Genomic DNA, 18091 nt, shown 5'->3' with positions numbered 1-18091 from the left:
ATCCATTATGCGATGGTCACTATGCCAAGTGCTAGGAATGCAGACACAAAAAATAGGTCCCAACGCCATTTCTGCATTCACTCAAAATACACAAAACTGAGACAACATTAAGGACTTGCATTTTGATGATAATACCACGTCATTTGCTTCCATGACCCAGTGGTGCTTCTAGCCTTGAAAGAGGAGGCCTTCTATAATAACTATTGCTTCCCTATTAGCATTTCTTTTCTGCTAAGCATCCTCCATGGATTTTTATTGTACCTTTCCTACAAATGATGGGATTGCTCATTCCTTGGTGAGATGGCTAGACCTTTTGCCTCATTTTAGCATGGGTGAAAGCAAGGCAGTTGGCTGAGATGGCAGAAATAGTGGTGAATCAAGACCCCAAACTCACAGTTCTTCATGACGATGGTGTTGTTTTATTTAGTCTGAACTGCCTTTCTTAGCCATCCCAGACAGCTGTAAGTATTCCCCAATTTTCCCTCTTGGAACTAGGAGCTAATGTTGTTTGTCTGTCTCTAAGAGGACCAAGGACATCAGGAGGGTGAGGCCTTGACCTGCAAGTAAACTGGATTTAAGTGAGGCAGAGCTGCGCAAAGTCATCAGCCACACTCTCTCCTCCAGAGTCTTTGGAGTCCGGTGGCAAGACATAGGTCAGGATGACTGGTGATGGCCCCAGACACAGTGGAAGGCCTTGGTCTTTTTTAAGTTAAGGTTTTTCTTATGTCCAAGTTTGTCTGAGGTAACACCCATTCACTAGTTAAAGACTAGGTAAGAATTGAGGCAAAAGATGGCCTAGTTTGCCTTCACAAAAGAATCTATCTAGGGAGAGAAGACACAGAAACAATTGCTATTTACATTTTCTGGAAGCCATCAAAACCTAAACAATGAGCAAGTGAGGCTTGGGCTGGGGCCTATTATTAGCCAATGAGAGCCAGAGTGATTTGGGTTTAAAGGCATAGTCAAGTAGCTCCATTTGAATCCCAATGGACTTAATCAAAGCCTAGTTTTCCTGAGCTATATTTCAAGAACCTTAGCTTGAAAAGGCACTGCATCCTTGGCTATCTCCAGATGTCCTGATCCATATCTGGCCACTGGACCCAGATGGCTCCGGAAGAGAAAGTGAGGCTGGTGACTTTGCACAGCCCTCCCTCACTTAAATCCAATTCACTTGCATGGCATGGCATCACCTTCCTGATGTCATGGTACTCTTCAAGAACAAACAGTAGCAAATGAAAACTACCTGAGACAAAAGAGTTAATTGTCCCAGTTTAAAAAAAAAAATAAATAAGGAGGGAAAAAAATCTAACTCCCAAACCTAAGAAGAAGATAGGAAATACAACATAAGAAAGGAAGTTGCTTCCTGCTTTCTCTTTCTTGACCAATCCAAAGGCCACAGGGATGTGTAACACATGACAGTCTTCCTGTGTGCATGTTTTTATGTACTAGGACACACAAATAACATGCAAAACACAGAAAACTATTTTGCTTACCCGAATTTTCCCCAAATCAGCATACTTTTAACATAATCCATAAACCTATAAGACCCATTCTCATTCCTGCAAGGTTGTATTCACCTCTAATAGATAAAGCTGTCTCAAAATTATGACTTTCCTCCTTCACATATTCATTTGTTTGATTTTTCTCTCGATTTTCCAGTTCATCTAACTCTGCAACAACTTTATAATCTCCCATCTTCTTTGCAGATTTCTATTTCCTCAGTGCCATTCTTTGAGCGAATACATTTGTTAACTTAGGGGTTCAATGAAATTTTCAGAGCCAATCCAAGTATGTCTGGGCCCATGTGCAAAGTACTAACCAGATTCACATCACCATATACCAAGTCTTATTGGGGCTTAAGTACCTTCATTCCTCATGCCACCTACATGTGAAACATACATTGTGACAAAGACTTCAGACTTTTCTTTCCTAGGATCTTTGAGAATATTTTTTGTTTTTAAGTTGTACATGGTAAGAGGTTTCTCAATAATAGTTTGTTGTTAAAAAAATAAATGGAGTAACTATTCCTTCGAATGTTCATTTTCCCTGAAAGGCTATGTTCCTGGATTATTCTGTTTGGCCAGCTGTCTCTGGATGAAAATCTTCCAAAACATCCTTTAAAAAATTCATTTATTTTTGTTTTAGTTCTGGAACTGAGTGATGGGGAAAAAAAAGAATCCTGTATTCAAGGCAATCAAGCCAAGAATGAAGGGCAGGTGTCATTTTTCATTTTCATAAGCCAGTGCTGAAAACAGGCCCTTTTATCCCTCCTCTTTTCCCTCAGAAGCTATTGTGGAATTTATAGTAATCACACTTCACACTAGCTGACTGCCCATCACAAAATGCAGCGTGAGTAATACCTAGGGAAAAGACTACATTTTTTTTAAACAAATTCTCATTGTTTTAACTCAACTCTGAAAGACGATTTTTTTTTGGGGGGGAAGAGTAAAAAGAAACTCACCCAGCCTCTACCACAATTCATATTTCCAAAGCCTCCAAATTGGTGGGGGCCACTTGGTTGACTTTTGCCTTCTATCCGGTCCAGAAAAGCATTATTTACCCTTAAAAACAATGAAAAATGCAAGTTAGTGGAAAGCCTGCTGCAGGCTTGGGAGATTTTTGAAAACCTAATGTGCTATGTGAACCGACCGTACAGATTGCTTTTTTCCCCCTAGCTTAGGAGAAATCTATGGCAACCTTTTTTCTACATAAACCATCCTGACATGCTGATAACAGACCCATACACTGGAATCGGTGCCAACCTTGGCTCAGAGCACCAGGGCACAAATGCTGAGTTTTACACTGCAGCCAGCTTGTGGCATCCCTACCCTCAACTCCAGCACAGCAATAATACTGCAGAGACAGCTATATCCCACCCCTCGGGAGGCACTGTATTGCCAAGTGGGAACCCCAGGGGTTGTCTGAGGACAGGAGGCAACAGATGGGGTCGTCCTTGGCCTTGGCAGAGACCAAAAGTTGGAAAGACAGTGGAAACTGAACTGAGTACTGAATAGAACAACTTCGGGGAGGGGGGCGGGGTGTCAGTACAGCGACAGAGAAAGACACTCCTCCTTTGGCCCCAAGTCAGTGGTGCCTTCAGGGGCAGTCTCCGCGGAGAAGGGCTCTGATGACAGACAGGAAAGGGATGCGTAAGGAGGGAGAGGAAAAGCCTAGGAATGGCTGTAGAACAAAGAGGCATCGGCTTTCCCAACTCTTTCTCGCCAGATTACATGAGACATTTCAGAACTTAAAGTCAATATCATGCTATGCCTTACTCAAGTAATGCATGGGACCAAGGGAATGAAAGCAGTTATGTGGGATCTTAGTATTCTTTAGCACAGTCTTCAGTAACAGGGTGTTTTTAATTGATACAAGGCAGTGAGGTAAGCAAAGTACATAGAGTTCTGAACTTGATGTTAAGAAGACCTGAGTTTGAATCCTGCCTCAGACATTTACTAGCCCTGTGACCGTGGGCATTTCATTTAACGTGTGACTTAGTTTCCTCACCTGAAAAATGGGTATAATAATAGCACCTACCTAACCTTACAAAGGAGATAACATACCAAAGCACTTTGCAAACTACAAAGTGTTATATAAATGCTAGTTATTATTATGAGAGCCTCAAAATGGAACAACTTTATGATACGATTTGATCATCCACATGTAAGGACTTTGTTATCTCAAATGCATGGGGCTGTCATAAACTTGAGGTCCTTCATGCCAGAACTTCAATGTGTAGTTTTTTTCTTTTAAAAATCTACTAGTCCATTTGTAAAGTTTTTCTATCAAAAAGTCTAACTTTATTAAATTTTATTTCCTTGTTTACAAAATAAATTTTATTTTTTTTTAAAAAAAAACCTAAGTACATGATGGGAACAAAGTATTCCTCTTAGTAGGAATGGTCTATAACTTTAAGTCTTAGTATGACCAGAATTTTATATCACCAACCACTTGGTGGTCATTTTGAGTTCTCATGACTATTGGAGACTTATTGAAGGAAGTTTATGTTACTATTTTGTTCAAAGTACCATAGCAATTTCCAAAAGAAAATGATGTGGGCTGTTTCTGGATTATAGTTTTAAAGCCAAGGAAAGATAAGGAAAGGAGAAAGGGGAAGGGGAACACTGATTTTAAAAAGGCATTTTTAATAGGGACCTGATGATACAAAAGCCTTGGGTGGGAAATCAATAAAAGGAACCAGTCACCAGCATCTTTCTCAAACATGTAAGGAAGGCAGGCAGATGGGAGGTAGAATGTAAGATTCAAAGGCAGGAAGACCTGAGTTTGCATCCAGCCTCAGACACTTATTAGTTGTGTGACCCTGGGCAAGTCAACCAACCTCTGTCAGTTTCAGTTTCTCCATCTCTAAAATGGGGGTAATAATAGCACCTAAACCATAGGGTCACTGTGAGGTTCAAATGAGAGGACAAAATGCAAAATTACATCTACATATATAAAATATATATGAATATATAGATATCTAAATATATAGAGACATGTAAAATTTTATGTGTGTATATGCACGTATATTGTATCTATATGCATACATATATGTGTGTGTGTATGTTAATTCTTTTAAATGAAATGTTTGTCAAAGCGGATGCCAATGCCTCAGTGAAGATTTGGGAGCTTTGAGCCAAATGACTTTATGGTGGCCTAATCAATGTCCAAGTCATTTTTCAGAGACCTTAAGGCCCTACTGAAGAAAAGAAGACTTGGTTTTGATTAGAGCTGTGCTGACCAGTCCCTGGACCATAATTTGTTTGCAAATGGTTCTTTTCTCTCTGGATTATAGCTATCTATTCATAGATTTATGATGTTCAATGATACCATGGTGACTTGGATTCTTAGTATTAGAAAACACTATATTTTAGGACCTCCTAAAACCCATTATCACTTTAGTGAGCATAATTTAGCTAAAATGGTTGATACTTAAGTAAATTTTCATAGTCCATCCCCCCCATAAGGAAGGAATAAGCAGTACATTATTAAATAAGCCTAGAGACCTAGAAGGATGACAAATGGTGCATACTTCTCTTCAGGAACCAAAGCTGATATTACCACAGTTGATGATATTGCAGATCTTGTATTTAGGGGGGGAGGGTTGGTTATATTATTCCAACCCCACCCACACCCCCAAACTGCACAGTCACTTACAAATTAATATAGACTCTAAAAAGCAACATGAATCATAAGAATAATATTTGGGGAAGGTAAGGTCTCATCTATATGGCAGGACTAATAGGATTATAGATTTAGAACTATAAGAGATGTTAGTGATCACCTAGTTCTACTGTCTTGGTTTTATAGAAGGGGAAAACTCGGACCCAGAGGTGGTAAGCAGCTGAGTTGGTACTCAAACCCTGGTCCCCTGGCTTCAGCTATGGTACACTTTTCATGACACATTTCCTTTTTTTTCCTGAATGCATTTTTCTCAAACTATGAAAAACACACTAGTCTGACCACTCAGGGGCAGCAGTCCACATACAATGATCACATTAGAGAAGTACAAAAAAGAGGGGAAGTATGATCCTTAAGAGGAAAAATTGTCTAGTAAGAGCTAAAAATACTTGTTAATTAAGAAGCTGGATTCTTCTTGTAATTATAGAATCTTTCTCTGGATGGTAAGAACAGGCAGTGCCTCTACTCAGTATAAGGTAACGAATCAGTCAATAATTATTTATTAAGCACCTAATACGTGCCAAGGACTGTGCTAAGCATAAGAGATACAAAGAAAAAAATGAAACAGCCCCTGCCCTTAAGAAGCTGACATTCTACTATGTTCTATCAGGCAAGACAGTATATGTTATTATATATGAAATACATACTAAATAAATTATGAATGTAAGAAAAACGAATCTTAAACCTCATCAGGGATTTGAACTGAATAAATCATTGGGTTCAGGAAATATCTTGGTATTTCACTTTAACACATTCAATACATTAAAATGTAATCTTTTTGACTATTTCTTTTTATTTTTTCGTATCCCCAGTGGCTCACAGAGCCTACGACAAAGGAGGCCTTTATGAAATCATTGTTGATCAAAGGATCCATAATTTTATTATTATGGGTACTCCATGTTTGCAAAATAACAAAAATTCATCACCTGTTGGCCAACACGCTACTAATTAGCCTCCCCAAACTTAACTGGGGCCATTGCCAGGCCTGTGTGTGAAAAAATTTCCCTGCTTGGCAGTGCCTAATTGAGTTTATACTTCCTTTGCCTAGCCTTCAAGAACCCAGGACCACTCAAAGTCGCAGAACTGTTCAAATTCTTTGACTCAGAGATAATGCTGATAGGCCTCTACACCAGAAGGATCAAAGAAAGAGAAAAGGGATAGTTACACACAAAAATATTTATCTTAGCCCTTTTTTAAGTGGGAAAGAGGCTGCCCATCAATTATGGAATGGTTGTACAAATTATGATATAAACATAATGTAATACTAATTTGCCATAAGAAATGCCAAACGAGACCATTTCAGAGAAATCTAAGATGTCTATGAACCGAGGTAGAATAAAGTAACTAGAACCAGGAGGACAATTTATATAAAAAATACTAACTTAAGAACTCTGATCAACACAATAACCAATCATGATTTTCCAGAGGGCTGATGATAAATCATGCTCCTCTTGACAGAAAGGTAATGCACTCAAGGTGCATAAATAGACATATTTTGAACATTGCCAATGCAGGAATTTGTCTTTCTTGACTACATATTTTTTGTTACAAGGGCATAATTTTTCTTTTTTCTTTTCCATTGGGAGGGAGGAGAAAGTAGAGGAGAGAAAGAAAATAGATTTTTGTTCATTGAACAAAGTACAAAATTAAAAATAATGAAATTCAAATACCTCCTTTAGAAAGTTGGGTCTGTCAAAAAAGAAGGCAGAAGAAGAATTCAGGCTCACTTCCATAATACATCAGAGGAAGACTTCAATGGAAATTTATTTTAATAATGTTCAAAAATATATAAGCATAGTCATGGTTCACATTGGTTTCCTAATTTTTTATTTATAAAGTTGAGTGAAAAAAATAACCTTCAAGTAATTTAGAAGATTCAGGCAATTAATAGATTTCACCTTGGTCCCTAATTGGTTCCACCTGAGTCCTTCATTCTTGTTCAGTCTTTTCTCTCTGGAACTTGTACTCCACTCCCTCTGAATCACAGTGTCACAGAATGTCAGGCTCAGGTGTCAGATGAGCTCATTATGGAATTCACTCTAAAAGGGTTTGGAGAACCCCCCAGAGGTCTTTATCCTAGAACTCCGGTCTAAGGTTTCTTCCATGTGACCCTCTAACAGGGAGACAGCAACTGTCATTTTTGACTCTAATAAAATTATACCCCAGGAGAAAACTCCCCTTGGGTCCTCCCCATATATACTGCATCCAGCTCTTACTATTGCAAAAAAGAGTGGAGACGTGGCAATTTCTTAAGGTCCAGTAATGAGGCCCAGTGGCATGAAATATACTTTAATGACAGGATCAGCTGTTTAGAAAACCAGTGGCTGGGTTTGTTATTCTAGGGGATTTCTTTGTGGATTAAATTTGGATGTAGGATTTAATTATAACCCATGCAAAGAGAAGAATGCAGAGGGAGAGAAATCCACTCTGACACCCAATAGGCAGAGTATTCAACAGCACAGAAAATGAATTAAAAGAACCAAAGCCTGGGTTACCAAAATACACAGATGTACATTCCCATCACTGATAAGGCATTTCATTTTTTTTTTATAAGGTTCCTCTTTGAAGGCCAGGTCCATAGAAATAGAGCCTACCTACTAAAGCTTGACCACTTTCTCTAAGGAGCTTAAAGGGCCCTCAGACACAATCCAATTAATCCTCAGAGCATCCAGGAGAAATACAGGAACTATCAGAAGCTGGTATGTAAGAAATAAAGTAATGGGTTTCCTAATAGAAAGTCCTTTTGCAAGAAAATAAAATATAGCTAAGAGAAATTTGATTGAACTGATTAGACACGTCCGATTTGGGGCTAACAGGCAATCCATTGCATCGGTCTGTCTCATGAACAAAATAATAGGACCCTGGTGCCAATATGGCAACATCCATTTATCCTTAGATTAGACAATATACCTTTATTATTAGTTTTCATATTTGAGATACCTTTAGTCTCATAGAAAGAATATGAGAATCCAATTCTAATAATAATCACAACTGATAAAATCTTTTTTTAAGGTTTGCAAAGCATTTTACATATACTACCTCATCTGATCTTCAGAACAACTCTGGAAAAATCTAGATATTGTCCCGTTTTACAGATGTCAAAACTGAGACTTAGAGAAGGTAAGTGATTTGTCCAGCATCACACAGCCACTAAGAACCTACAGGGTTCTTAAAATCCTGGATTTTAACCCACTTTTCTGCCCCCTGTCTAGTGTATAAATCATTACATTGTGTTGCCTCCCAATGCTGTTAGTACCCACCACATAAAGGTCATTTAGCAGCTCTTGACATTTCCACTTACAAAACCAAACCAGTCCCTCATTCTTCCTCTTTCTCCACCTTTTTCACTTCAGTGACAATAAGAAGGTTAATGATATAAGGAATCCCAAGACTTGCCACTCAGTTTCTTTCTGGAGACATTCATGCTTTCCAACCACAAAACCCACATTCTTCCACGGCATGAAGTAAACCCTGATGGACTGAAAGTGCCAAAACCACCTCAGAAAATGGCCCATATGCATTTAAGGAGACCACTTTGAGAGAATACTTTTGGCCTCAAGGTGAGGCAACTTGTCTGGGCATGGGGGTTTTGTGGTAAATAATTAAATCAGGCCAAGTGCTAATGTTTAACAAACCTAGAATAAGCATATATTTCTCTCTCTTTTCTTTTAAAAAGCATATTTTTAAAAATGTTCCTCTGTGATTTCATTGGTTTAGGCAAGACCTAGTGAGTCAACTTCATCTACCAATGAAGACCAGCACCTGCTCTGAAAATTACAGTCTTAAGGCATAAGTAATTTGTTGCCCAAGTCACTGAAAAGTTATAAGACTTGCCCAGATCACTCAGCCAGTATATGTCTGAGGCAGGAATTGAACCCAGGTCTTCTTAACCCCCAAGGTCAGCTCTCTATCCACTACAATACACCACACTGCCTCTAAAAACTGATGGCATACTTACCTCATGAGAAATAAGAATAAACAACTTGTTGGAATTTGTGATATCCACTTAAGTCTTTTTGCTTGATCTTTGCCAAAGTAAGAAAAAGCGGGCTCTATCTATCATTGGAATTTGGAGGCCTCTGGTTCTGGGGTTAAATCAATCATATTGAAGTAGAATGTGTAACACAGTGGGAATTGCTATTTCCCAAAAGCCCTCCCCTGGAGAGAAAGTGTGTATCCTACGAGATAAGGCATTCCAGTGAAATATTGCCTGGATACACACACACCCCTCCAGGGTTCAGCTCAGGCTACCTACGTTGGAAAACTAACGATGGCCCAAATCACAATAGCTCTGCAAATGGTATTACCCACCCACACAAAAATCAATAATGTAGAATATAAAAAACAAGACAGAATCCCAAAATCTGCTTCATCCTATTGTGGTATTTTCCTAAAGCATTAAGGAAACTTTATAGGCAGTTAATTTTAGCAAGAAGGCCTACTTTATTAGCCAATTATACCTCCTCTGTTCACGTTGGCGAGCTTTTGTTCTTTCTTCCTCTTGCCACTGTCGTTTAAATTCTAGTAATTCACCCTGGGAACAATAAAGTTGGGGGGAGAAAAAAAACAAACAAATGGTTTTTAATTAACATAGTTGTTCAGGAGACAACCAAATTAATTACATATTTAACCTTAACTGGTACAATATTTCATTACAGAAACTTTTACTGAACTTCGGTTTCCGTGAGAAATTAATTTCTTCCATAATAAAGAAGCAGCCAAAATAATTATGGTTCAGTCAAAAATAGCAGCATTCTCTGACTTCCAAAATGCGAGATATAAAGCTAATGAGCACTGTTCAACAAAGCACAAAGCATCTAGACGCTCGGGCACAAGGTGCCATCTACACAGAAAGAAACATTTGCAGCGTAAACTAGAATCACTTGTTTCTCAGGGAATCAATGTAAGGGACGTATATCATCAGGCTTGCAGAGTCTAATTAACTTCTCCAGGTGTGACCCCAAATAAACTTCACTTTGCGTTTTTCTTTCACCTTTCTCCTGATGAACTCACCAATGTTAGACCAGATTTCATAGTGAACCAAGGTGAGTAAAATATATTCTCCTTTGAAAATAAGGGTTCACTTATTTCAGGTAGGATACTTCTTTCAGACAGGCCTCTAGGCTCCTTGGAGAGGTAATTTGTTGCAAATATGGCAAAACTTGACTAGAACTAAATTACTTGCTCCAGGCAGGCTGGTTGACTTCTTGGAAGTAGCAATTTATCTTAGACAGGTGAGCATTTAACTTCCAAGAGAAGTATTTCACTTACCTTATTCCACCCTAGAACAAGCTCTAAGATCTTATCAATCCCCATAGCAATTCTGTGAGGAAGACATTGAGCATTATCTCCATTTCAGAGTAGGGAAGGATCCAGAAAATGGTTTGGGCAAAGTTGCACGCCAAGCCAGTGGCACAGAGAGGTAGGTTCTCTTTTAGGATGAATGCTAAAGAGTCAAATGATAAACATGACTTTGTATCCCAAAGGCACGTGGGATTCATTTGATGAAAGATATCTATTTCTTCAAGAAATTCTAGGAGAGCAAGAGAAGATGGACTAGTCATGTGCTGAGGCAGAAAGAGAGTTCTACTGGTAACCTCTCGATGTCAAGAGAAATGAGAGTTGTTCCATCGTGGTGGGTGAACTATCTGATGGCAATCTAATAGGACATGGCCAAGAGTCACATGGGATGGGCTGGCATAGATGGATAACATCTGAATCATTTGCAGGAACTTTCAAAGTGATAAGATCATTGATCAATTTAGTATATGTTCCAATGGATTTAAAATCCATTACTCAAAAGGCTAATCAACTATGTGAATCAAAAAATTCAAATCTTTCTTCCTATGTTCCATCTCTACCCCAACAAAACCCCATGTGATCAATATATTTTAATCATTTACCTAGAACTAGGAATGACAGAGTCCCAGGAAAAGATAGGCAAATTATCTGTTTTGGAAAACTGGAATTCTAATACTATCACCATACATTTATATTATGTGTAATAGTTTTCAAAGTACGTCCACAAATACAACATCCTTGATTTTCACCATAGCTATGAGGTAAAGAAACCAGGTATTGCTGTCACCATTTGAAGGGGAATGAGGAAACAAAAAAGTTGAGTCATTTATCCAAGGGTCCATGGTTAGTATGAGTCGGACTAGACTCAAGAAGATTGCCAACCTCTTTGGTGTCATGGACCCCACCCTTTGGTAGTCTGGTGAAGCCTGTGGATGCCTTATCAGAATGTTTTTAAATACCAAAATAAAATACAAAGCATTACAGATGAAACCAATTATACTGAGAGAGTTATCAAACTATGTTTTAACAAATAAGTTTGCGAACTCCAGTCTAAGAGTCCCTGGACCATAAGGGGCCTGAGGATTCTTCCAATTGTGAGATCCCATGATATGGTAGAATTATCTAACAGAAAGCCTGAGAGGTCATTCTGTCCAACAGTGCTGGATTTGGAGTTGGCTAACCGAGGTTTAAATCCTGCTCTGTCACTTACTGCCTACATGACCTTGGATAAGTCACTTGCTTCTGTAAAATGAGGAGATGGACCATGTTGGTCTCTTGGGTCCTTGCCAGCTCTTATTCTATGATCTTAACAATGCCACTTGATTCATGAATTCCTTTCCCAGCACTAAAATCCATTCTTCTGACTCCCAGTTACAATCTGGAAGCTTGTCTCCTAAATGGTGGCATCTAAGCCTTAACTTACTGTTAACTGACTTTTTAAAATTCATTATCCATCAGGAAAAAATGCTGCAGTGGGACCATCAGCCACAGATGCTCTTGTGCCAGCAGTGAAAGCTAATGCATTCTTAAACCTAAATACTTTTTTAATTGAGCAGGTTATACCATGCTAAAATAGGTAGTAATTTTTTGCCCTTTGTATAACTTTATCTATTCCCCTCAATAGAATGGAAGCTTCTTGAGGCCAAGACCTGTTTTCATTTTTACCTTTGTATTTTCACCCAGTACTGGGTAGCATCTGCCTGCTTAATAGTGGAAGCCTAATGAATGCTTGTTAAATCGAAAGAACAGATACAATACCATTAATATCCATCAAAATTTCCCCACAACACGAGTAAGGTTTATATCTTGTCCTTCCTTCCTGCTACAGAGAATAGTTTTCCTTAAAAGTTAACAAAGCTGCCCCTGGGACTTGACTGCTTCATGCCTCCCTTCACACTGCTTCCTGGTCACCTAAAAGCATAAAATGCCACCCCCAGAGGCTCCTCCGACTTGGTAAATTCCTGAAGACCACACAACAATTCATTCATAATATCCTACCCTGACGACCAGACGCATTCTGTATGGAGAACTGGGGAGCCATGTCCAGAGATGCCACCGTATCATTGCCGCACATCCTTGTTATTTTAGGGCAAAGTAAATCTCCTTTTGTTAACCATCCCATAATTTCCAAGCGCCTCATTTTATCCCAATATTGAAGATGAGCTAAGAGACTGCTGGTGTCGGGCCCACCACTAATAATAGGGAACACCAAAACTAAACCCTTCCCCTAAAACTCTGAGACTAATATGATGATGACGATGGTATAAAGGTGAGGAAGAATACCTTTACCATAACAGAAAAACTAATGCATCTTAGAATCCTATGCCTGGAAATCAAATAAGATAGCAAATGTATCATATCATGTTATCAGCAGACGATTGATTTAGAGCTAGAAGAGACTTGAGGCTCTCTAGTTCACCTCTCTCTCTCCCATTTTACATAGGAGAAAACTGAGGCTCAGAAAGTGACTTTCCCAAAGCTGCACAGGGAGTAAGAGGCAGACTCAAGGTTTGAACTGAGGTCCAAATCCAGCATGCCTTCCAATGCAGTCATGAAACATCTGACTGCAAAGATACGACTACATAAAGCACTATATGAGAACAGAGAGAGGAAGGGAGGCAGGGAGGGGCAGTGCACATTCATCCTATTACAGAGAGAAGAGGGCAGCGATAACAAAGCACAGACAGAGAACAGAGGAGGAGAATTAATGAAGCATCTCGATGCAGGACTCCATAGGGCAGAGGGGGCAGAAAGCATGCTTTGTGCATGGATGCTCTCCAGATGATTATTCGATAACCAGAAAAGAGTGTTTACTAGGAAAAGACTGGTTTCCCTGTGGTACCCAAGAGCACGGCCGCAACAAATTAATCTGTCCTACTGCACTGATGGCTTTTTTCAGGCAGCAGTATCTGCCATACGCCTGATGAGCTGCACCTACCAGACTCATGCCACTAACACATATAGACATGCAGCATCGATTTGGCCAGATGTATAACAGGGTCCTTTGTTCAAAAGCTCAAGATTTAAGGAGGAAAAAATAAAAGTAAATGTCCTTTGAGGCAGGAGGGATCATAAGCATAGGCATTTGAGGTGCCTGCAATATTGTTAGATGTTCTCTCTCAAGCACAAGAGAGGGAGCCAGCAAAAGTTTCTTACTGTTCAAAGTTTAAAAGGTTTCTGTGGACACAATTCTGAATCTTAGATAATCTTCATGCAACTCACAGAATTCAGTACAGTACTCTGCACAAAGGAGGACCAGAACAGTTATAATTAAAATATCACCTTTGAGATAATTTGGAGAAAAACATTTTAGTTTGCAGCAAACATTGAATAATATTCAAATATTCATTAATGTTCTACTACATCCAGGAATGCTTTGTTAGGTAGTGGGTGGGTGGTGGAAATACCAAGATTGAAAACACACACACACACACACACACACACACACACACACACACACCCTCTTTGTCCTTACCAAGGTCACATTCCACAAGGTGAAGGATACAACTGATTTTTAAAAATTGTAATGCACACATTTAGAAATGTCTAAGATTTACAAAGGCTTTTTGTTACAATAGTACAGTTAAGTGGGCAATTTGAGCATAGCCCGTTGGGGATGCACAATGGAAGGGTCCTCTCCAACTTTAGAGCAGGTGCAGATGTCCTCTGACTGCCTCTGATCAGCCATATAGCTATGTCCATTCGGAAGCAGCTTAGATGGTTTCTAATTTCTTGGAAGGAGCCAAATCATTTGAATACAGAATATTCTAAGCTATTTGTCTAAAAGAAAACATCTGTGGATGCCTTGTGCCTTTGCTTATGCTTGGAATACCATTGCTTTCATGTCTCTGTTGACATCTTCAAACTTCAACTTGATCTCACCAATTTAAAATTATCCTTACATGGACCTTATGAATCATTTTTTCTTGGTTGTGTTCAGGTTTATATGATAGATTACTGTGTAGACGGTTTTTAAATTTCTGCCCCTCAGGCTTTTTCTTTCTGATGGCCTAGAGACTTAAGGACACTAGAATTGTTGGGGAGGATGCATTTGCTTCCTCTACTCCCACTAGGCTACTCCAGCCTTGAGCTCATAGTTTGCCTGGAACAAACATATGTGTGAGATAGAGCCACCTCAGCTTTGTTTCTCCTTTCCTTTGGTACATGACCTTGTTAGATCTCAAAAGGTCATTGGGGCCCCCTTTCTGGTCACCTAAGCAGCTAGCTATTGGTTACTGAAGCAGTAATAGCAAAAGCAGAAGCAGCAGCAGGGTGGTCGAAGGAAGAAAGTCACCCACAGAGAGAGAAACCACCAGAAGGATGAGTCCACTTGGCACATAGAGGGACTTACTCAGTGCAGGTATATTGTAAAATAATTAATGAGCAGTCTTATTGCAAATGTCCCAACATGCCTGCATAATACAAACAATAGAAACTATTTAAACTTTTAACAGTCAGAAACTTTTGCTGGCTTCCTCTCTTGTGCTTAAGAGAGGAAGAACACCTAACAATATTTCAGGCAGCTCAACTAACTCCCATGATTCTTTATCACTTAGTTTTCCCCTTTCTTCGTGGGAACAAGACTGCTTGTTCCATACCTAATTCACATTGGTACGCTAAGTAACATTTTACTTCCTCCTCCTTTTCTGAAGAAGACCTTTTAGATGAGAGCCCAAAATAGAAATGTCCCTCAGGAATCTGAGAAGTAGATGAAAATCAAAGCACTGAGTCTAATTTCCCTATTGACAAGGCAGGCAATCCCAAAGCAGCGAACCTAGGGCAAATAGAAAGGACAAATAAAAGTTGGGGATTGGTAAAGGTTGTCAGCCCCTTGTGGTTTCAGCTTAGCAGTCCTCAGCTAGCCAGGTATTAGCTTCATTTTACAGATGAAAAATTAATTACAGAGAGATTAAATAACTTGTCTATAGTCAAAGTGTTGCAAAATGTCAGACCTCATATTTGAATCCAGATCTCCAAAATTCAGTGTTGTTTGCACTACATCTGTCATATAACCTGAACACAACCAGGACAAAATGATTCATAAAGTCCATGTAAGGATAATTTTAAATTGGTGAGATCAAGTGGAAGTTTGAAGATGTCAACAGAGACATGATAGCAATGGTATTCCAAGCATAAGCAAAAGCACAAGGCATCCACCGACGTTTTCTTTTAGACAAACAGCTTAGAATATTATGTGTTCAAATGAGTTAGCTCCTTCCAAGAAATTACCTAAATTGTACTATTTGCTCACTCCCGTTGATCCTATCGTTGCTAAAAAATATCTTAGAAGATCTTCTTTGGGAATTCCTTTCAGAGATTCCAGTAAAATCTTTTTATTATCCTCAGTGATAAACATTTGAGGAGATATTTAATTCCTGAAATAGTCAACAGGTAACTCAGAATCAAGTTTGTTAAGTAATTCAATTTAATTCAACAATCATTTATGAAGTCCCTACTACATGCTAGGCACTGTGTTTGCTGTTGGGGACCAAAGACAAAAAGATAAAAATAGCTCCAGCCCCCAAGAACCTTACATTTTTTTTTCCTTTGAGATTGGTTTTCCCCATCTCACCCAGTCTGGAAGTGCATCAGCTACTGACATGCCCAATCGGATTAACGCAGAAAATGTAACCTGTTCCATTTTTCCCACCTTAGCCAATTCAATCCTCTTCGGGCTGCCTGGTGGCTCTCCAATCTCACAAGTTCACCATATCTGTGCCAGGCAGTACTGATACCTGCTTGGTTTCAACCTCACTGCCGCTCCGAACTCCTGAACCCATGTGATCCACCAGCCTCAACCTCCCCAGCAGCAGGGACTCCAGATGTGGGCACTACACTGGTGGAGTTTATATGCATAGCCGGTAAATACAAAAAGAACTTGGAGAGTGGAAGATACATCCACAGCTTCTTAGCACCCGGAAACACTTTGATTAGGAGCTGCCACTTGAGCTGAGCCTTGAATGAAAGGAAATAGAGATTCCAAGAGCTGTAGGTGAAGAGGAACCATACCGCACGGTCAGGCTAGGTAATTACTGTTTGGTATAAAAAAATGAGTTTGACTAGAAACCTAAGGAGCCTGATTTTCCTGTAAGGAAAGCATATGAAATGCCTCTGAAGAAATTTCCAAAAGAGGAACGCTTTGCATAAATAACATCATTAGGTTCTCTATATAGTGCATCATTTATTTTGTCTGCATAAAAATAACATTTTGGCATGCCGGTAGGGAAGGGAGGAGGACGAAAGCTACTAGAACAAAAACAAACAAAAACATTTCATAACCACACCTTGAAGTTGTCATCCAAAACCTACAACTTTGACATTTTATTTCTCATAAAATCACTGCATATTCACTTTAACTGACCATCCATCCGACTCACAGTTGGCATTCCTAGTATACACACGAAGGGTTTTCCTCAGTTTGCTGTCATTGCACAATTATGGGAACAGTTGAGAGTTCTCAGCAGTGTTGGGACAAAGTTATGGGCTGCCACAGTAGTTTCTGTGGGCAAGATCCTTGCAAAAGGCATAGTCACACAACCCTAAAAGTTATCCCCCATGTCCGCTTTGCTGTTGTTTCCCCAGAGATATATGGTTTCATTGTATGAAAGGTGCTATCCACCAGCTGGGCTACGGTAGGGCAAAGAAATCCCAGTCCAACAGGACTGGAGAGGTCATGCCAGGGCTACATCCTATCACAGGCATCAGAGAGCCTGTATCTCTGCTTTCTGCTGCCAACAGTGACAAACACAGGCTCTTGGCATGTCTGTGTACAGGGAGATGACAAAGCAATAAGGCCACTCATGTAGGGGCAGGTAGGTTGTGCCCTGAAGTCAGGAGGTCCTGAGTTCAAATCCGACCTCGGACCAAACACTTGACACTTACCAGCTACGTGACCCTGGGTAAGTCACTTAACCCCAATTGCCTAAAAAAAAAAAAAAGAAGGAGGAGGAGGAGGAAAAGAAGAAGAAGAAGAACACCCATGTATCCTCCAGGAAGGAACATTTGAAGACTCAATGCCTCCGGTACAAGACTAACCTCAAAAGAGTAATCCTACAAGGGCAAAGTTTTAAATACTCTAATTGAAAACATCAGCTTGCAGCATTTAAAAATTATGTTTGAATCCCCAAGGCACACAGTGAAATGCGGCTTAGCTTGATTGATTTAATGAAGGCAGCCATCTTACAAGGGAGAAGTCTGGAACTGAGGAAGTAGTTAGTTCTCATAGGGTGTACAAGAGATGGGCATGCAGAGAGGGGCCCAGCAGATACAGCTCACCTCGTAGCCAAGAAAACTTGGGTTCAGATCTTGTCTCTGACTCATCCTGGCTGGGTGAGCCAGGACAAGTCACAATCTCTAGGCCAGCGGTGTCAAATTCAAAGAGAATTAAGGAACCATTAATGTGTATATAAGAATCCCTGCATGCTGCATGTTATTGACTAAACTTTAAGATGTGATATTTTCTACGTTTTATTGTATTTTTTATTTTGTATTATATATTTGGTCAAATACTGTATTATTTATTTTGTTAACTATTTCCTAATTACATTTTAATCTGAGCCCACTCAAGATATTGTGGGCTGCATGCCATTAGCGAGCCTCATGTTTGACG

At 39.5% G+C, this 18091-nt stretch overlaps 1 protein-coding gene across 1 annotated transcript in view; it reads right to left on the bottom strand.

Annotated features, from left to right (window-relative positions):
- The window catches only part of EPSTI1 (epithelial stromal interaction 1), a 110117-nt gene that overhangs the window by 3725 nt on the left and 88301 nt on the right, over positions 1 to 18091 (bottom strand). The window contains 2 exon segments of the mRNA XM_078147606.1: positions 2462 to 2561; positions 9642 to 9715. Of these exon segments, the coding sequence (XP_078003732.1) occupies positions 2462 to 2561; positions 9642 to 9715 (174 nt within the window).

This window comes from Phascolarctos cinereus, unplaced genomic scaffold (assembly GCF_003287225.1).
Source record: "Phascolarctos cinereus isolate Bilbo 61053 unplaced genomic scaffold, phaCin_HiC Scaffold_7;HRSCAF=346, whole genome shotgun sequence".
NCBI lineage: Eukaryota > Metazoa > Chordata > Mammalia > Diprotodontia > Phascolarctidae > Phascolarctos > Phascolarctos cinereus.
The sequence above is the reverse complement of the archived record's forward strand: the minus strand, read 5'-3'. Positions and strand labels throughout refer to the sequence as shown.